Source organism: Chaetomium fimeti (genome assembly GCF_033439085.1).
Source record: "Chaetomium fimeti strain CBS 168.71 chromosome Unknown B0H64scaffold_7, whole genome shotgun sequence".
NCBI classification, from domain to species: domain Eukaryota; kingdom Fungi; phylum Ascomycota; class Sordariomycetes; order Sordariales; family Chaetomiaceae; genus Chaetomium; species Chaetomium fimeti.
Window position 1 is genome coordinate 87,871 of NW_026944335.1, and position 20,096 is coordinate 107,966.

The window sequence follows — 20,096 nt, forward strand, 5'->3', positions numbered from 1 at the left end:
ATCTGGAAGTCGTGCCTCGCGTTCCGGAGGATTGCCCCACCAACCGGGACGGGGATGCACGCATCCCGTGGCTGGCGGTGAGTACCCACCAAGGAGGCAACTCACAAGAGTTTCACCACTTGACTGTGCTTACAGTCTGACTCGGAGCGGTCAGCCGAACAGCCATGTTCCATTGTTGGTCTTTCAGATTTTGCGGCAGATCCGTGTTGGGACGGGGATGTTTGCGATGACACCACCCTTGTAACCGATGGCGCGATCCGCGTAGTTCCAGCAATATGCTCGGAGGCCATTTCTTCGCAGCGTTCGGCGGGCCCGTCCAGGGGAAATTCCGGAGGCATGGTTGAGATTCGTGATTTACTCGCGCCATGTCACCAGCGGGTAACTGCTGCTCGCCCCTGGGAACTTTAAGAGCGTGCCTTGCCGTCCTTTCACTTGCCGTACCCATACCTTCCAATTTGTCCCAGAACACACAAGAAACGGTCGCCACTGAAACAAAAACAGAGCTCACCTGGCTGAACGAAAGCCGACGAGCTCGTAATTTTTCTTTCCTTCCTCGCCGCATTGTATTGACGTTCCCGTCGAGACCGCCGCCATTCACCATGACAATCCAGGAAGGGCCGGTGCTCGTGGCCGAGGTGCAAGCCCAGTCCTTTCGGAACTTGGAGACAAAGAGGAGTTCGGCCGCGGTATCCGAAATCAAGGCTAGGGCTGTCGTACCAAATCCCAGCCAGGACAGACACCTTATCGTTTCGCCATACTCTGAGCAGGAGCACCTCTTAGACCTCGAAACCCTCGACATCGAGAACCAGCTTCTCGCCATTGCCTTGACCAAGATGAAGTGCCTACGCCAGGACTATGCCACGGCACCGTACGTTCAGACGTTTAACTGGGAGGAAATCATCGAGACGCTCCAGACGCTAGCCGGGAGGCTCAACCATACATGGAAGAGAACATCCTTCTTTGTGGTTGCCTTCCGTTCTCGCATACCACCGACAACGGTGTATGCCGAACTCGGCACGTTGGACAAGGCGGCTCACGCCGAAGCCACCGCAAGCGGCGGCTTTTTGAAGTACGTCCGATCAGACCCAGACCTGGCTGGAGACGCGCTGCTGACACTTGTGGCAGGTATTGGTTTGGGACTCCCGACATCGAGGGTCGCAACTTGGCGACTTGCATCTGGAGATCCCAGGATGACGCAAGGAAAGGAGGCGTAGGCCCGGCGCACCGCAAGGCGGCCGGAGCCGCCCGGTCCCTGTATACCTTCTGGAAAATAGACCGCTTCAAGCTGACCGTCGAGGACGGTATCAAAGGCTGGGCGATCACAGATTGGGATGAGTGAAAGAGATGGGCGGAGGAGAAGAAAGAGATATATATTTGTACACCTGGCCCTCTTAAGACGCGCGGGGGGGTTTGTTTTGGTTCTTAGGCAGCGGCAGCGATATCCATAGAAGGCGTAGGGTTAAATGAAGACGGCGTTCAGGATTGAGTCCTTGCCAGAGCTGAGCGAAGGGGTGTTGTGTCGGCCATGTGCCAAATACACGTTCTAACAAGAAGCTCAACACGCAGTAGACGACGGCGAAGAGGAACTGAATGAGAACGAGGAGCATGCGGTGGTTCCCGGGGTGGTTGTCAATTTAAGGCGTGCCCAAAAGCCCCCGGCGGCGTGGGGGAAGCGTGGGATGTCGCTGTGTTGGTGTCGAATCACCAGCCCGTGCTCGAATTCCGTGACCGTGAGATCCCTATCGGAGCGAGCACCGCGTAATTACATGTATTTTGTATTTTGTTCGACAAACACGAAATTTGAGGGAACGGATTCGACAGGAACATGTATTGATCGTAAATTTTGAATCTCAATTTGCACTTCTGTTAAGTTCAAGATCTCCGAGACAGTTGTTCACATTCGTTAGATGAGGGCGCCGAGCGTAACTGCCTCCGTCTTGTATTTATCGCAGTTGGGACCAGAGACTGCGCCACGTCACCAGCCACACCTCCGTTCTGTCCTGCAGGAAGCCACTTTTTTGAACTCGGGTGCCCACAAACGAACGAGATTTCCGAAACCCCCCAAAAGTCGCCAGCAGCCTCAGCACCCGAACAAAGATCCTCGCCGGAGCCCGCCCTTGAAACCCCGTCTCCCCAGATATTGCGCAATAGCCCTCCGACACCATGGCTGACGCGCAAAAGGATGTGCCGTGCAAGTCGGCGCAGGTCGAGTCGCTTGTACGTACCCAGCCAAATTTCAGACAAGGACCAAGTGCCCCGCCATGTGCTTGGGCGCATCGCTAACAGCAGTGCCAGGTGGTGATGAAGATTGTTAAGCACTGCTCCTCGAGTTTCCCGACGACGGCTACAGGATCTATCGTGGGCATGGACAACAATGGTGTTCTTGAAATCACAAATACCTTCCCGTTCCCCACCGTCGACGTCTCTGGCACCGATAGCCACCAGTCCGACGCATCCAGCCTCGCCGCGGCCGCTCCCCGCGCGAAAGCCAATATCGCCTACCAGAACGAGATGATTAGACACCTGAAGGAGGTGAACGTGGATGCGAACAACGTGGGCTGGTACACGAGTGCGACCATGGGCAACTTCATCAACCTCAGCTTCATCGAGAACCAACACCACTACCAGCGCGACAATGATAAGGCGGTGGCGCTCGTCCACGATGTTAGCAGAAGCTCCCAGGGCGCCCTGAGCCTACGCGCCTTCAGGTTGTCGCCGGAGTTCATGACGGCCTACAAGGAGGGGAAGTTTACAACCGAAAGGTTAGTCCACCGTTGATTGACCCCTGCGCCTCTTGGTCATTATCACTGACTCGAATCAAACTCGAATAGCCTTCAGAAGTCGAAGCTGACTTTCAGGGATATTATCGTCGAGGTCCCTGTGGTTGTCCACAACTCCCATCTCCTTACCTCGTTCCTACACCAAGTCCCCGCGCCGCCCAAGTCGGCCGAGATCCCGCTTCCGGCTTCGCTCGAAGACATCCGTCGCGATCCTGCTCAGCCTCCCGCACACCCATCGTTTGACACTCTGGATCTTTCGATCGATCCTTTCCTCGAGAAGACTTGCGATCTGTTGCTCGACAGCATCGAATCCCACTACTCCGATCTCAACAACCACCAGTACTACCAGCGGCAGCTGACCCGCGAGCAATTCAAGATTACACAATGGCAAACAAAGCGCAAGGCAGAGAATGCTGCGCGCTTAGCAGCGAAGCAGCAGCCTCTCCCCGAGGATGAGTGGCAGAGACTCTTCAAGCTCCCGCAGGAGCCTAGCCGGCTTGAGGGCATGCTCAACGCTAGGCAAGTTGAGCAGTACAGCAAGCAGGTAGACGGGTTCACCGCGACCATTACCTCCAAGATGTTTGCCGTGAGGGGGAACTTGCTGCCTGAGTGATCTGGGATTTCTCTGTTGTGTTGTGGGCGGCGGGGATGCGGCGGGCGCGATGGCTGGGGTATCTCGAGTGCATTAGGTCTGGCGTTCCGGGTCATGGGCTTGTTTGTTAGCTTGCACTCGTTTCCGGGCCAGCCATGATGCCTATCCTCGGACTGTATGCGTCATTTGGCCTGGAAAGATCGGTTCGCTTAAACGAGACAGCGGTATAGACCGTGAAATCTGAGCCCCTGGTTTACCAAGGGGCGCAACGAGTGATCTCTCTCTGCCCCTAGCCATGCCATGAAGTGGTATTGTGGTTTGTTGTTGTTATTACTGTTGTATGACGCCGCCGATTCCGGGGTGATTGCCTCCATCTTGATCCCCGGGCAAGCCGGTGTTCTCGGAGTCGGGATCCAATTAAGGACAGTTGCCGTGGCTGCCGAATCCTGGGCTCCCGGCTGCGTTTTCGCGTTGGACAGCCCGATTGGAAGCTGAGAAGAGGTGAGCAGCGGGGTCGTACCTAAAAGGGGTTAATTGAGGGGGTCGGACCTGCACGTTCTTCACCGATGTCTGGCTGCGGGCACCGGGTCTTCGCCGTTTTTCGGCGGTGCTATCTTTCACTCCGCGCCCTGTCTCACCTGGCCTCCCGTCGCCTCTACCATTCTAGTTTCCGACTAGATGCCGAGATATTGATCTCCCTTTCGGCGAGGGAAACAACTAAAGAAAACCGGTTGTCTCCACAACTAACTCGTGGCTTTCGTTCCTGAATGTTCGGCTCGCACGCACCTTGAAGGCAGTTTGTATTTGGCATTGCTTCCTGCATATCTGCCCCTCCTTTTGTCCTTGCGTCGCCTAGTACGAAGCAACTGCCGCCCTGCTTCGGCCACGGAGACTAAACCGGACCCATTTTTTGCTTGGTAGCCCCTCACCCCGCCAACTCTACCCCTCTTTAAAGGTCGGCCAGGAGCCCCGCCCACACTTTGAATAATTTCCTACCTCCTCCAGTCCTCTCGCCCGATTTGAACCTGTCCTTCTCATTTACCCCCGACATTCTCACGACCAGCAGACTACCCCAGAACCGTCTTTCTCACATTCAGAATGTCTGCCCCCGCTCACAAGTTCAAGGTCGCCGACCTGTCCCTCGCTGCCTTCGGGCGCAAGGAGATCGAGCTGGCCGAGAATGAGATGCCTGGTCTCATGTCCATCCGCACCAAGTATGCCGCCGACCAGCCGCTCAAGGGCTCCCGCATCGCTGGTTGCCTGCACATGACCATCCAGACTGCTGTCTTGATTGAGACTCTCGTTTCCCTCGGCGCCGAGGTCACATGGTCCTCGTGCAACATCTTCAGCACCCAGGACCACGCCGCCGCTGCCATTGCCGCGGCCGGCGTTCCCGTCTTTGCCTGGAAGGGCGAGACTGAGGAGGAGTACAACTGGTGCTTGGAGCAGCAGCTCGTTGCTTTCAAGGATGACAAGAAGCTCAACTTGATCTTGGACGACGGCGGTGACCTGACCCACCTGGTGCACACCAAGTACCCTGAGATGCTCAAGGACTGCTACGGCGTGTCCGAGGAGACCACCACGGGTGTCCACCACCTGTACCGCATGCTCAAGAACGGCAAGCTTCTGGTGCCTGCCATCAACGTCAACGACTCGGTCACCAAGTCCAAGTTTGACAACCTCTACGGCTGCCGCGAGTCGCTGGTCGACGGCATCAAGCGCGCCACTGACGTTATGGTTGCTGGCAAGATCGCCGTTGTTGCCGGCTTTGGCGACGTCGGCAAGGGCTGCGCTGTCGCTCTCCGCGACATGGGCGCCCGTGTGCTCGTCACCGAGGTTGACCCCATCAACGCCCTCCAGGCCGCTATGGCTGGTTACGAGGTGACCACCATGGACAAGGCTAGCAAGGTTGGCCAGATCTTCGTCACCACCACCGGCTGCCGCGACATCCTGGTTGGCAAGCACTTCGAGTCGATGCCCAACGACGCCATTGTTTGCAGTATGTCTCCTTCCCATCCCTTCACGCCCTTCCTTCTCTACAGGTGCTGACTCCAACAACCAGACATCGGCCACTTCGACGTCGAGATCGATGTCGCTTGGCTCAAGGCCAACGCCCAGTCCGTTCAGAACATCAAGCCCCAGGTTGACCGCTTCCTCATGAAGAACGGTCGCCACGTTATTCTGCTGGCCGAGGGTCGTCTTGTCAACCTTGGCTGTGCCACTGGCCACAGCTCCTTCGTCATGTCGTGCAGCTTCACCAACCAGGTTCTGGCTCAGATCATGCTCTACAAGAGCAACGACGAGGCGTTCGCCAAGAAGTACGTCGAGTTCGGCAAGAGCGGCAAGCTTGAGACCAAGGTCTATGTTTTGCCCAAGATTCTTGACGAGGAGGTTGCTCGCCTCCACTTGGCTCACGTCAACGTTGAGCTCACCACCCTGACCAACGTCCAGGCCGAGTACCTCGGCCTGGATGTTGAGGGTCCCTTCAAGACCGACCAGTACGTTTTCTCGCCAACCTTCCTTCAACCTGCCATGTGACTGTCGCTAACGCACAATAGCTACCGCTACTAATTTTACAAGCGGTGTCTGCTCGGCCTCAAATACATAGAGCGCCGCGGGAAGCAGACTTTTCCTTTATGATAGATCTTCAACAATTTGTATCCTGGACACGTCTCGGAGGGCATGTTCAGGACGGGTTTTCGGAGCATTGTTTTCAACAGGCATGACTTGCATGGCACATTGGGTTTAGGCGGAGTGTAAAAGGCAAAGGGGGTCTGGTACACATTTTCAACAAAAGTACGGCGTTGGCTTTGGCTCATGATATCCCACCTACACCCACCGGACGGCGTTTAACAGAGAACTTGTCGCGTTGGTGCGCCGGAACACTTCTCTAGATTCGGGCAAACAGAGAAGATCAAGCGGCCCCGTCAACCGGGGCCCAATAGAATATAGCGACAATTGGAGCTCACCAACATGCTATAATTTTCTCTCAGACTTGTGTGCTTGGGTTTGAAGTGCGTCGACAGTTGTGTGGAGCTTTAAGGTTGGGATTATTTATATCAAACCATAGCCGCGGGACCCGACACCACGCCCGCCGGAACCGCGCGTTCTTGTTCGTCCTCGCCGACAATGCCCTCTTTATCTTGTCAACCGGCTCACCGGGTGCCGGCCGGATCGAATCGGCCGTCGTAACAGGCATAGCCAATCGGGGGTGTCGGTCTGCCCACCCGGGGATCGCGACGTGGAAGAGTCCTAGTGCGTCAACCGGTGGTGATACCGGCCGATGCGGGGGTTTGTCAAGCGCCATCTTGAGCCCGCTCCATAGAACGGCACCGTCTTCGAAACACGACGTTCCGTCGAAGCGTATATACACCACCTAGCTTATCCACACCATTCAGTGGTCCTCACTGATTCGAAACGGAATCAGGTTTTGGCTGAATTAAAGTGTCCGAAACCCAACCTTTAACATGTCTCCCAACGACCGAAACCGGCCCAAAGTCCTTCGACTGGGTGTCATTGTACAGTGAGTACAGTTTTTTTTTTTCTCCCAAGCCCACGTGTTAGAAAATATATTATACTCCCTAGGCAACAACGTTGCGTACAAGGTACGACGTCCGGGTTAATTGGAAATGATTGAAGGTAGGGGGCTAAATGGGAGTCGGCGGGAAGATAAGGCGTCCTCTTATTTTCAGTTTCCTCCCCTTCGTACGCTCGGAACATTTTACCTCGTCGAAATCTCACCCAAATTTCTTGACCATAACTAACTCCACGAATTAGCGCGCATTCAGCCTGGGCCTCTGTCGAGGAGATTGCTGATGTCTTCACGCCCAAGTCAACCAACCGCGCCGACTTCCTGGAAGAGGCAGCCTCAGGAGCATTCGACGGCTGCGTTGCAGCATACCGCACATTCGACAGCTTTGAAGTGACGGGAAAGATTGATGGCGAACTCCTCGACGCGCTCCCTCGCTCACTCCGCTTCGTCTGCCACAACGGCGCGGGTTACGACCAGGTGGACGTCCAGGCTTGCACCGCCCACAATATCCGCGTTTCCAACACGCCGACGGCTGTCGACGATGCGACGGCGGATATCGGCATCTTCCTGCTACTGGGCGCGCTCCGGAACCTAGCCGTGGGCATGGCGGCAATCCGAGCCGGAGAGTGGCGGGGATCAACCCTCCCGGCGCTGGGGCACGACCCTCAGGGAAAGGTACTCGGGATTCTGGGGATGGGCGGCATCGGCCGTAACATGGCGGCAAAAGCGCGGGCATTTGGCATGAAGATTCGCTACTACAACCGCACGAGACTGGCCTCCGATATCGAGGCGGAACTCGGGGCGGAATATGTCGGCTTCGACGAGCTGTTGGCAGAGAGTGATGTCCTGAGCTTGAACCTGCCCCTGAATGTGGGAAGCCCCCAACCCCCCTCACCCCTATCTTGTCCCCTTCCACCGTCTCGAGATCGCTGACACAACGATAGGCAAATACCCGACACATCATATCTCAAGGAGAGTTTGCCAAGATGAAGAAGGGCATCGTGATCGTCAACACGGCACGAGGCGCCGTGATAGACGAGGCCGCGCTTGTGGAGGCTCTCGATTCGGGGCAAGTCTGCTCGGCGGGCCTCGACGTTTACGAGCAAGAGCCCTGCGTCCATCCCGGCCTGCTATCGAACCCCCGTGTCCTCCTCGTGCCGCACATGGGCACCTGGACGGTGGAAACGGAGACAAAGATGGAGGAGTGGTGAGTCCTACTTCGCCGTACAAATCGAAGCAGGTTATCTGACGTGGGTTTCTAGGGCCATTAGCAACGTCCGAATGGCTATCGAACAGGGGCGGCTTCGAAGTATGGTCCCGGAGCAGCGCGATATGTGAGGATAAAGGAAAGAGTAGCCGTCCCATAAACACCGAGGATGCCAATGGCACACATGGATGATGCGAGATGGTGAGCTGCGGCTGGATATGGTCCTTCTCACTTCAAGAGCTGTGACATGTAAGCGCTCTGAGAGCCGAAAGGCGACCGGAAGCCGGCTTACAACTTGGAACAAACGTTTCATCAAGAACAGCTGTATGAATCACTTTCGGTAGAGGGTGCGGGGCATTTTTTGGCCATTTCCAGGGCCGTCCCTCGCTTCCTTTTCCCATTGACCAACATGGCACCGAGTGAGGTAACTCGGCACGACCTTTCTATATAAGTGTACAAGTGACTGGAATCCAACCATGCAGATCCAAGCAACGCAAATATGCCGTCGAATATCTAACTCGACGCGATGTGTTCCCAAGCCCCAGATGCAAATATATCCATCCTCCTTGCTCTATATAAGGAAAACGAGCCCACCGGCTCCGGTATAACATGGTGTTCGAATACACATCTGTGGACCGCCGCTCTTATTTCCTGCTCATGTTCCTATTAACGTTGGCGCCTGGTCGGACGAACGCGCAGTAAGCGAGCTGGGCGAATCGGCGGACCACGTTGGTTGTTCCGCCCGTTGCGTTGGACTCGTCTCGAATGAACCTTGTCGCGACGGCGAGCTTACTCCGAGAGTCCGACTCTTCTAGGTGCGAGGGCACGTTTTGTTCGCTGTAGGAGGCGTCCCAATGCACCGTGTACTCTCTCAGTACCGCGATGCTGTAGAGAACGTCGCGGTTCTCACGACCATCCAAGAGATCCCTCATCACACCCAGGCAACGTTCCCTGCTTGACACATCCGCAGGTGAAGCGGACGCATTCTCTTGTAGGAGATATCTAGCAAGTTGATACCAGAACTGCAGTTCGTTTCTGCGTAGTGGGTGGATGCTGCTAGTAGGCGGCGGTGAGACAGGGCTGGCTGCGAGCGTTTCACCCGATAGGAGCGCCTCAAAAACCTGCAGACGACCGCGAGCCTCCCAGAGGTCGTCTTCGGGGGGTGTGGATTCTGGGTATTGCTGGCGTTGGGTGAGTGGGATTGAGAGAGGAAGGCGGGCGAGCGACCAGACGACGGACGACTCTAGATGCCCAGAAGAGATCATGTCGTCGGAGTTGATACTTTCGATCTTGGATATTGTCTGGATAAACGAAGTGAAGAGGGAAACGAGAGACTGGTTGTTGTGGAGCATGGCTGCTGCAGGATTGGCCGTCATCGCTTGGGGTTTTGCGAAGTCATACCATCGCGTCTCGAAGAAGAGCGAAAGGCCTGGCGAGTAGACCTCGTTATACAACTTCGTGATCTCGGTGAGCATCTCGGGGGACGGCGGTGCGCTCGACGCCTGGGGTGGCGCTTCACCAAGAGCGATAAGCTCATCGACCTTCATCTTCTTTGCTGGAGAAATTGTATGAGCGGACATGATCTCTCGCGATTGAGTTTGAGAGAGCGCTGACAGGATGGAAGAGGAGGGGGTGCCACCTCGCAAATCGTTCGAGTCACCAATTCCTTGGCCCGTGCCTGGGGCCGTGTTGTTCTGGTGGTATCGGGCTGCCCGTGAACCGGCAATGTCGGGCCCTTGCAGTGCCGGGTCGATAGCAGTCGAGTAGTCGTAGGCGGACTCGGTCTTGATGATTTGCGGTGCCGTGGATGGTACGGGTTCGGGCGCAATGTTCGAAGGGAGGGGAGGCGGGTACGACGTTTGGTACGGATGCGGGCCCGAGGACGGAACGGCGGGTGCGGGCACGGAGGCCGGAGGGGGGGCGGGGGGTTGGGTGCTCGGTGCGGGTTGGATGGCTGCAGGGCCTTGTTGCTGCTTGAAAATAGGGTCGTAGCCAAGGCAGTCACGTTTTGACTTCTTGCAGTTGTTGCAGGTTGGATGCGCTTCGTCGCACTAGGCCAACAGGATCATGTTAGAGAGCTTGCAAGGCTAACAACGAGAAGGTGCAGGTTGAGTTTTGCCGAACCGGCAGCTGAGCAGCGTGTCGCGGCGGAGGGGAAAGAGCAGTCGCAAAAAATGGGTGGAGAGAGTTCCAATCCAATAGCTCCCACATTTCGTCCCTTCTCAAACCCAGCCTGCGGTTAGGTAATCTGGCCAGCGAAGCGACGGCAAGCGAGCGTCTGGGGTGAAACCGACCAAGCGGCTGGTTTGCTCCCCCAACCACAGGCTGCAGTCGCCTAACACACGGTCTTTATTTGGTTCAAGTTGTCTGAACCAACAACTTATCTGGGATGACGTGCGGCCCGGGGTTTTCGCGAGGAGGACGGAACGGAGCAGAATTAAAAAGGGGAAGAAGCGGTGATGAGCAAACACAACATACCTTTATCCTCCGTTTGCGACATGTCAAGCACCCGGTTTTTGTTCGCCGCTTGATCTCCTGTCGGCCAGAATCCAGGCCTATGGTCAGCACTTCGAAAGCCCTTCGGTAGGATTATTCGGGGATTTTTGTGCCGTTGCGTTGGTACCTTTTTATGTCTCCCCCCGCTCAAGGCGATGCGCGGATCGTGGGCCATGCCAGGGGCAAGCGCGAAACGCATTGCATTAGGATCTGGGAGCCCGTACATGTGGGAGGGGTGGACGCCGTAGTAGCCCATGTGCGCGGGAGCGGGTGCCGGCATTGCTGGGCCCGCCATGTGCGCTCCCATCGGGATCCCGTGTTGCGGTTGTGCTTGTGGTTGCCTGTGGTCGAGGGTTCGCATGCTCGGGAGAGTAGTCGGGTTCGGCCGGTACGGGTCGGTCGGGATTGATTGCGACGAGTACATGTAGTGCGAAACAGGTGACATGCCAGCTTGAGGATAGTTTGGCGGGCTCGCATATGTTACCGGTTGCCGGGCGGGCCCCGGCCCCGGTTGCGAGTTGGACATGTCCGACAGAGCTGCTGGTCCTGTCACGCCGCCGTTGTGTTGCGTGTCGTTCAGGGAGCCGTGAGCGGCTGGACCCGGGACTATAGACCGTGCAACCGACGCGTGATTGTCTGGGTTGGTGTCCACAGGCAAGACAGCATCCGCTTTGGCCTTCTCGTCGCTAATGCTGGGGCTTCGCCTGCCCCGACTGCTGTTGGAGTGAGCAACACTGCCGGTGCTGTTGGTTGTCGCGTCGCTGTACTGCGGCGCTCCAGGTGAATGCGTGCCCAATGGGGCCTTCTGTGGTTGGTAATACTGGTGCTGGTGTTGATACTGTTGTTGATGATGATATTGATGTTGTTCCTGTGGCTGCTGATTGTGTTGTCGCAAGTGCGGTTGCTGGTTCTGGTCGCGAGGATGCTTCTGCTCAACAAGCGCGTCAAGGTTTGTTGGCTGCACACGCGGCTGAGCAGGAGCCGAGTCTCGAGACGACTGCAGTCGCAACGGGGCAGCTTCGGGGGGTTGAGCCATGATTGGGAATTTAATTAGATTTTTTTTATGGAGCCACGATTCCACGACCCTAAAAAAAGGCGACAAGGGGAGAGACGCGACCCGGGGCCGCCTTTCCTGTGGACTGACCTGCCTGGTGTTGGTGTGGCTGCTTCCCTCAAATTCATCAACGATGTGCAGTGTGCACAAGTCCAAAAAGGTACATGGGTCAGGTACTTCGATTGGCGAGGGTGCAGGCGCGGTGTCTCTTCCCGGTAACTTCCTCGCAGGCCCGCAGCCACTTCGGCCACCCCCTGTTCTCACCACCAATGTTGGCCGGGGCTTTTTAAGGAGGCCCCGGCCCGCAGGCACGCATGCACGATCCCAGCCTCCCTGGATTCCCCGACATGAACAGCTCCCCAAGAGCTAAAGGAAGAGAGAGAGGTGAGGGAAAGAGAGAAACACGGCTAGTGACATTTACTCGGCTGCCATTCTGCATGCACACACGTGCATTTGTCCGGCTACCTAGCTTGCACTAACGGCTCTCTTTCGAAAATCTGGCCCTAAACACGGCTCAGGAACGGCCGCTCGAGGGGCGTTCATGGGTGGTTTGATTTCACCCCCCATGCCAGGAGGGAGGGCGGAAAGTGAAGTGGGCCTGGATCTTCGGAGGGGCGGCAGAGGCATGATGGACGAGGGGGTGAATCATTCGTGGAAGGTCAACGTTCACTGAGGTGCGAATGAAGCCGCCCTGGTCTTGTCAACGATCGGGCCCAGCCGTGCTTGTTGAGATATTGAATAATAGATGGGACGGCGAATCGCCAATTGACGAGATGTTCAAGAAGGTCGGCTATCTCCTTTGCTCCCTTCGTTTCCCCTCGCTGGAGCCGACACGGGCACAAGCGAGCGAGGGAAAAAGTGGAAGCTGGAGTGGGTCATCTGGCGGATCGCTGGAGACGCCAGCCGAGACCATCCATGCACAGGGCATGGAGAGAGGCACAGACGGGCAATGCGAATGGCCCGTGCCTACCTAATCCGAGAGCCCACAGTTTTATAAGAACAACATACTTGCTAATACATAAGAGGTAGTGAGCAGATGATCAATGGTTTTAAACCTGAGCGTTGCCTCTGTTGAGAGTGAGTTCCTTGTTGACCTCGTAAACCCACGTAATTCCACAATCTGTCGATCTGATTAGCCTAGATCACCTATTCGGTCGAGCGCGGCTTGGGTGGGAGCACGGACCAATTGTGGTTTCGGTGATGCTGATTTTAACCAGTTCCCAATCTGGGTTTTGCATTTGTCCGAACTCAATCGGAGACGAGGCAGTGCTTTGCTGGAAGAAAACAATCCTGTACGACGTACGGGATCTGCAGAATCAACGACGGAGAACGCGAGTTATTCTTTGGACGGCTCGAAGCGCGGTGTGCCGGACTTGACATGGTCGAGTACTTCGCAGGTTAAACTCAGCTCACTCGGCGAACTTCACAACCCCTGGTTTCCTACCACCAGTTACACATATTGTCGAGGGTCTGTTCTTCTCAAAGGATGGCTGCTTTGAGATCCAGCCCCCCAGCAGCTTCGATTGACCACTCCGCGCTTTTTACTTAGTCGGCCAAGCACTTCCATCAGCAGTAGCCTCGAAGTGGTCAACCAACGTGTTGATCTCAAGGCCACCGGAGGCGGCTGAGGGACCCTCTGAGGACATGGGACGGGACTTCTTCCATTGGCCTGTTACCTTTGACGCGCGTCGGTATGTTGTGATGCTTTTAGACTTGTCTACTCGGAGGCGGCTCCAAGCGTTCGCTTATCACTGGGGATGGGCGGCTTGGGTCGTCTGTCAAGTGCCGCGCGGACCTGGCATCAACTACAAGCGCCGGTCCGCCCGGCCAGTCCCTCCCGATCGCCACCTTCACCGGTTCATGAATGGCCCATAGGAAGACTTGGAGACAGATGCTCCGAGATTTGACCTGCAAGTCGACTAGGGTATTCTGCACCCCCGTTCCATGATCCGTTTATCCCAGATGAAACAGGTTGACTTGCAGCATCGCTTATGCCCGATAGAAAAGCCCCGATCTAGCGCCCATTCCCTAGCTGGCTGCTTGTTGATGTGGTGTGGCCGTGAGGCCGGCCAGACAGATCGCGTGCCCAGGCACCCGACCTTAGCTTTTCTCTCCTAATAGCCCGGACGGCGAGCTGAACATGAAGCAGAAGGACACACGCCTCAATGTGGCCGCGGCCGGCTGCTTTGCCCGACCACCGCCCATGGATATGCACGCTGGGTTTGACGGTGGGGTGCGGCGGCGACCATCGGCGGTGTTACCTTCCCCCACTTCACGTGCAACCGGACCGACCGTCGAACGGCGCCGACCTCCAAAGACGGCCTGTGACGGTCGCCGCAGGCCAACAACATGGCTGCGCCTCGGTTCTGCAGGGAGGCTTGTCGGCGCCAGATGCAATTTGTTTTCGCAGGTTGTACCTGGTATTCAACGTTACATAGATTTCTGACGATGCGTGCATCCAACAACACTCTTCAGCCCCCGCTATGCGGCACAGGAGCGCACCGATGGGAGGTTCGTGGAAGCAATCCACCCCTGGGCTACCTCCGCTAGGCGAGGGCCGCACCAGCGGCGGCCATTTATCCTCGTTTCCATCCACGACGGCGTTCCCCGGCGGATGGGAAGCGCTCGAGGAATTGCAATGCGGGATGACAGCGGTTCCCGCTCGTTTGTCCAGGGTTTAGGGCTATCGGACAAATTGCTCGGTTTTGGCTGATTTCCATGTGGCATTTTAGGCTCTAATGGCTGCCCAGCCATCGCAACTCTGGCTGCTTCGGTGATCCCCCCTCAGCGTTGGGTTCTGAGGTCGCCAAGGCGCGCTTCAACATCCGATTTCAGTCTCGTGCATAGGCGACGGGAATCGAACTTTGGAATGAAGGGGTGGCTTGCCTTGCTGAACCGACGATGCGACGCTCCCTCGCCTTCTGGAACCTTTGCTCGCTGCACGCAGCGCACGGGTGGAGTCGATGTACCAGAAGCAACTCGGAGGACAACCGTCGAGTTCTGGAAAACGGACACGTCCCAATATGACTGGGCAGCCTTGCAGGGGACCGCGGTGGGACCCAGGCTCGGTCGATCCGGCTTTGCGGGCCGGCTCCTCCTGCAACACCACAGGACGCCAAGCAACCTTCTCGGCGCATGCAGTTGACAGCATCCTTCGCCGCGATGTGGCCGACGAAGGTTTCGTTCGTGCCGGGCCCGGCGCCGTTGAATTTAGTTACCGGTTCAACGCCTCTGGGCCTATTTCGACGCCCGAAGCACTTGACTGTTCGGCCAGCACTGAAGGCATGGATCTGACGCTCCCGAGCATTGCCGAAGCGTCTTGCCGTCGGTGGTGGGCGCCCGTGTGGCCGCTGATGACACAAGCTTTGGCGCCTGAGCCTGACCATTTGATTGTTGGTTCATCAAAGGACACCCTGGCTTCCCCCGCCCTCGCCGAGTTCCATTTTTTTTTGACGTTCAGCCTTCAGCATCTGCTTTCCCCCCAGGAGACTCTTGAACGTTGAGCCGTCTAGCTCGTCATTCTTGGCCCGGTGATTGCTCGAAACTTCATCCGCGTTTAACAACGTGATCTTCGGGTTTATGTGGCGGCAATGAACGGGACACAGATTCGCGTTTCCCATCGGGGGGTCGTTGCTTCCTCTGACCCCTACCTGTTACGATGTTTTTTGTTCAAACATGGCCAGCTTCTAATCGTATCGGCGCCGGACGAGGTTGGGGTCGACTTGAAAATATGCGGCCCCGAGGTTTGCTCGTGTCCCCAGCAATACCTAGGGCAGCTTCTTGAGGACGGACGTTGGGCGACCGCTTGTTTCTTCGACTTTTGACGTCCCAAGTTTAAATAGGTGTATCCGTGCTTTGTGTTCTCACCGGAGCTCGTGTTAGGACGTTGAAATGCGTGTTGCGGCGTGTAATCGAGGTTGGGGGTTTGGAAATCGAGCAGATCAAATTCCCTGAAGCCGCCGTGTGTGATGATATGCCTCATGTGTCATTCATCACATGAAAGCCTAATCGAGACTAGTCGCGATGTTCTCTTCAACGCTGAACCACTGCACGGCATATTGGGATTATTTCAACCAAACCCAAAATAATTAGAACCTCGTGATAACTGTATTAAACTACCTAAGGATATACTCATTGTTCCCACAGAGGTATTTATATCGATTGCAACAAAGATTTTATGCAGAGGATATTCTTTCGAAACTGTCCGTATGCATCGGTGCATTCCTCGTCCATACGGCACGTGATCTGGTGTTTTCGAGACGTGTGGGGTTCAAACGAACACCTCGACACCAGGGCCTCGTCGAAGCGAGGAATGACGCCACTGTCCGAGATTCCGAACCTCCCGCAAAGATTTCGGCCCTGACTGCTCCAACCAACATTAATACAAAAAGGGAGCCATACTCAACTGAGCGCACAAATTTTATATCCACTGTTAGTAATCCCAGCATCCGACACGGTGGCGGGCTTCTTCTGGATAAATTCGGCGACTCAGTTGGGGGACGCCGCAACGACAACCAAGGCCACAGAGCACCCAGGTTCTGGCGTGATGACCCAACCTTCCTCTCTACCACCGCTAACACCTCAGTTTTGCTTCTCGACGTCTGCTCTCCGAGGTATGGTTACCCCCCGCCACCCTTAGGTTTAGGGTGTGCCACCCACCCATTGCGTTGGTGTTTTGGCTGACTGTGTGTTGCGGTAGACTTCCTCCGGCTATCGCGAAGCTCCATCGATGACCCCATAAACCAGAATTTGAATGCCCTGGAGACGCCGGCCAAGGCGGGATTTGATCCAACATCAACGTCGCGACTTGGCCCGCGGCCCCTCTCGCATCAGATTGACGCGGAAGCGTGCAATGCCTTCAAAGACAAGGTTCTTTTTCCATCATGGCAAGCTAGATCCGATGTTCTAAGCTACTGCTCCTTGGTTGCTACGAGCCCAGACCCCGACGACCCAGGGCGGGCGCTGAGGGAAGCGGAGAACGAGAAGAACCGAGAGCGTGTTATTGACGAGAGACTCGACCCGTACTCGGCGCGTTTCTTCCCGCGGGAGGCTCGAACCGAGCATCTGGCCCTCATTCTTCGGCAGGAAATGGGGATAGAAAATATTGTCCGATCTAGGACATGGGACATAATTCAGCGAAGATGCGGCGACTCGGCGCACCTGGGTCGGGAGCAAGCGCTGGAGCATTGGCGGAGGCCGAGGGTAGTGCCCCAAGGGAGCCGTTAAGACGCCATGCACCTGCCTTTCGAGATGCTCAGCCGCCAGTTCGGTGTTTGTGTGTACATGTACGATACAATTGAGCTTGATGTTCGTGTGAAGGAGAAACCACATAATAGGCTCGTACCGAAGTATGAATCTTCCGGCCAAATAAATACATATTGTATACACTGTTCTGCCGAAGCCCCTCTTCAATTTTATGTCCTCGACCCTCTTTCCCGGTATGCCAAGCCGGCCCGGACGTTCTGTCCGGGCATTTGTGGTGGACGCGGATTGTCCCGACGTGCCCCGAGGCCGGCCGCATGGTGGGGCTGTTTCTCTGTTCTGCCAAGCCTGGCATCCAACCCCAATCCAGTCCCGCCTTCTGCAAACCACGGACATGTACTGTGTACACCACCACCATCCTGAAGACGACACCGAGTGAAGTGACGAGTGTCGCGTGTATCCTCCGCGAAGTACGGTGGCTGACGCATTAGCGCCGAACACTTGCATCTTTCTACAACTTCCCACCGCTCACACCTGCATTCGCAGTCAGGGTTGCACCCCAAGCACAACCCACAACAAAACCGCAGCTTCTGCGTCTGACGACCTGCTGCGGCCCTAGCTCGACTTCGCAGAGCATCTGTGCGGCAACGCAACGACCGCCACCGAACAAACCCCCACCCCTTCTTCTCGTACCTTTTCTGCGCTTCCGAGGCTGGTGTCGATCGCTGCTTCGTCGTCTCTTCCACATTCACAACCCCGCAATTCCGACCCGATGCCGCAAACACTCAGTACGAGAGAGGCCAACCTCTTCCGTACTGTCATCCGCCACTATGAGGACAAACAGTACAAGCGCGGCTTGAAGGCCGCCGAGCAGATCTTGAAGAAGAACCCGAAGCATGGAGATACAATGTCGATGAAGGCCCTGATTCTCAATGCTCAGGGCAAGACGGAGGAGGCCTTTAGCCTGGCCAAGGATGCTCTGACGATCGACATGAAATCGTACATTTGCTGGCACGTCTATGGTATTCTCTACCGCACCAACAAGAACTTCGACGAGGCTATCAAGGCCTACAAGTTTGCCCTGAAGCTTGAGCCCGACTCGCACCAGATCCAGCGTGATCTGGCCGTGCTCCAGGTTCAGATGCGCGATTACCCGGGCTACATTCAAAGTAGATTCGTCATGCTTAAGGCGAGACCTCAGCTACGCCAGAACTGGACAGCCCTTGCTATCGCATACCACCTGGATGGCAATCTTCAAAAGGCCGAGAATATTCTCAGCACCTACGAGAAATCCGTCACGGCCACTCCCCTCAGGACTGACTTTGAGAATTCGGAAGCACTCCTGTACAAGAATTCGATCATTGCCGAGATGGGTGATTTCGAACAGGCTCTGGAACATCTAGAGGCAGAATGCAAAGGCTGCCTTGACCGACTGGCCGTCATGGAACTTCGGGCGCGCTACCTGACTGAACTGGGCCGGAAAGAGGATGCTGCGAAGGCGTACCGAGCGCTGCTGGATAGGAACTCCGAACACCCGGACTACTACAAGGGGTTGGTTGGCGTTCTGGACATTGCTGCGGATGACGAGGGCGCCCTGAAGGCTGTGTATGACGAATATGCCGCCAAAAACCCTCGCTGTGATGCCGCAAAGCGCCTTCCTTTAGATTTCTTGTCTGGTCTGTACAACAACAATCCGTCACCAAACGCAATTGCTAACCGATTTTGCAGGCGACGGCTTCCGCGCAGCCGCCAAGGCGTACCTGACTCTGATGTTCGACAAAGGGGTTCCCTCGACTTTCGCCAACCTAAAGCACCTATATTCGGACACCTTCAAGAAAGAGACCTTGCCTGTCTTGGCTGAGGAGTACCTGAAGGAGCATAGCGGCGACTCGACCACAGACGGGCATGCGAATGGCGATAGCTCCAAGGGCGAGGGGGCGGCTCTCTACTTCTTAGGGCAGCACTACAATTACTTCATGTCACGAGACCTCTCAAAGGCCACCGAATTCGTCGAAAAGGCGATCGAACTGGACCCGAAGAACGTCGATTTTCACATGACTAAGGCCAGGATATTCAAACATCAAGGCGAAATCGCGAAGGCTGCGGAAGCGATGGACCATGCCCGCTCTCTAGACACGAGGGACCGCTACATCAACTCTAAGGCCGCGAAGTACCAGCTGCGAAACGACGAGAACGAGAAGGCGTTGACTACAATGGGATTGTTCACGCGGGCTGAGACTGTCGGAGGGCCCCTGGTCGACCTGACCGACATGCAGTGCATCTGGTTCTTGACAGAGGATGGCGAGGCGTGGCAGCGGCGGGGCGATTTTGGCCTGGCTCTTAAGCGCTATCACACCATTTTCAATATCTTCGACATCTGGCAGGAGGATCAGTTCGACTTCCATAGCTTCTCCCTACGCAAGGGGCAGATCAGGGCGTACATCGACCTCGTTCGCTGGGAGGACCAGCTGCGGGAGCACCCCTTTTACTTCCGGGCAGCGCTGGACGCGGTAAACCTCTACCTGTCGATGCACGACAAACCCCAGAATGGAGCCAACGGTGTGGAAGGTAGCCATGCGAATGGCGACGATGCGGCCGCCGAGAAGAAGAAGGCGGCAAAGAAAGCCAGAAAGGAGGCCCAGAAGGCCGAAAGGGAGGCCGCCGAGAAGGCTGCCAAGCAGGACCCTAACAAGGGCGGCGCCCAGAAGAGCAAGGACGGCGAGGAGATGAAGAAGAAGGACGACGACCCGAACGGCGTGAAGCTGGCCGCTACGGCGGATCCCCTGGGTGACGCCATGAAGTTCCTACTGCACTTGTTGCAGTTCAGCCCGAAGAACATCGAAGGCCAAATCGCCGGTTTCGAGGTTTTCATCCGCAGGAGTAAGTTATCCTTTTCTCAGCCGGGCTTTTCCCCCTCTATGCGCTTGCTAATGCTAGCTTTTAGACAAATACCTCCTGGCATTGCGTTGCCTTAAGGCGTCGCTTGCTCTTGATAAGGACCACCCCAAGGTCCCAGAACAGGCGACCAGGCTGCGGAAGGCCTTGGAGGGCGCTATGGGTTCGCTGGCGCCCAAGGTGAAGGAAGTCATCGAGTCTGAGCTCGCTGCTGTGCCTGGTGCTTAGGTGCATCACGCCTCTCGTCATGCCTTCACCAGCGGCCGAGGCGGATGGCTGCGAGCCGTGTCTCTTTCAACGGCGGTTCTTCGGCGGTTTCTCGGTGTTTACCGTGAGGG

General features: G+C 56.2%; 6 protein-coding genes across 6 annotated transcripts; 5 read left to right on the forward strand and 1 right to left on the reverse strand.

Annotated features, from left to right (window-relative positions):
* Positions 1 to 599: 599 nt before the first annotated feature.
* Positions 600 to 3,393, forward strand: B0H64DRAFT_419435 (eukaryotic translation initiation factor 3 subunit-like protein; the record flags this gene model as incomplete). The annotated part of the gene is made up of 6 exons (XM_062805381.1): positions 600 to 686; positions 732 to 1,069; positions 1,126 to 1,291; positions 2,152 to 2,217; positions 2,296 to 2,762; positions 2,832 to 3,393. The coding sequence occupies 6 exons, from the start codon at positions 600 to 602 to the stop codon at positions 3,391 to 3,393; spliced, it is 1,686 nt and encodes a 561-aa protein (XP_062655574.1).
* Positions 3,394 to 4,305: 912 nt separating this feature from the next.
* On the forward strand, positions 4,306 to 5,928 carry B0H64DRAFT_220184 (adenosylhomocysteinase). Its single transcript, XM_062799565.1, has 2 exons — positions 4,306 to 5,371; positions 5,435 to 5,928. Exons 1-2 carry the CDS (start codon positions 4,471 to 4,473, stop codon positions 5,908 to 5,910), a joined length of 1,377 nt encoding a protein of 458 aa, XP_062655575.1. The 5' UTR covers positions 4,306 to 4,470; the 3' UTR covers positions 5,911 to 5,928.
* A 493-nt stretch (positions 5,929 to 6,421) lies between these two features.
* B0H64DRAFT_405521 (uncharacterized protein) lies at positions 6,422 to 8,538 on the forward strand. The gene is made up of 4 exons (XM_062804451.1): positions 6,422 to 6,895; positions 7,150 to 7,774; positions 7,849 to 8,111; positions 8,167 to 8,538. The coding sequence occupies exons 1-4, from the start codon at positions 6,840 to 6,842 to the stop codon at positions 8,240 to 8,242; spliced, it is 1,020 nt and encodes a 339-aa protein (XP_062655576.1). The 5' UTR covers positions 6,422 to 6,839; the 3' UTR covers positions 8,243 to 8,538.
* Positions 8,539 to 8,589: 51 nt separating this feature from the next.
* Positions 8,590 to 12,015, reverse strand: B0H64DRAFT_220220 (uncharacterized protein). Its single transcript, XM_062799566.1, has 4 exons — positions 10,735 to 12,015; positions 10,590 to 10,646; positions 9,751 to 10,162; positions 8,590 to 9,666 (listed from the first exon to the last, which is right to left on the reverse strand). The coding sequence occupies exons 1-4, from the start codon at positions 11,641 to 11,643 to the stop codon at positions 8,756 to 8,758; spliced, it is 2,289 nt and encodes a 762-aa protein (XP_062655577.1). The 5' UTR covers positions 11,644 to 12,015; the 3' UTR covers positions 8,590 to 8,755.
* A 3,745-nt stretch (positions 12,016 to 15,760) lies between these two features.
* B0H64DRAFT_405549 (caffeine-induced death protein 2) lies at positions 15,761 to 17,051 on the forward strand. The gene is made up of 2 exons (XM_062804452.1): positions 15,761 to 16,274; positions 16,361 to 17,051. Exons 1-2 carry the CDS (start codon positions 16,208 to 16,210, stop codon positions 16,885 to 16,887), a joined length of 594 nt encoding a protein of 197 aa, XP_062655578.1. The 5' UTR covers positions 15,761 to 16,207; the 3' UTR covers positions 16,888 to 17,051.
* Positions 17,052 to 17,254: 203 nt separating this feature from the next.
* Positions 17,255 to 20,092, forward strand: B0H64DRAFT_405551 (NMDA receptor-regulated protein 1-domain-containing protein). Its single transcript, XM_062804453.1, has 3 exons — positions 17,255 to 18,539; positions 18,592 to 19,743; positions 19,808 to 20,092. The coding sequence occupies exons 1-3, from the start codon at positions 17,636 to 17,638 to the stop codon at positions 19,984 to 19,986; spliced, it is 2,235 nt and encodes a 744-aa protein (XP_062655579.1). The 5' UTR covers positions 17,255 to 17,635; the 3' UTR covers positions 19,987 to 20,092.
* The last annotated feature ends 4 nt before the right edge of the window (positions 20,093 to 20,096 follow it).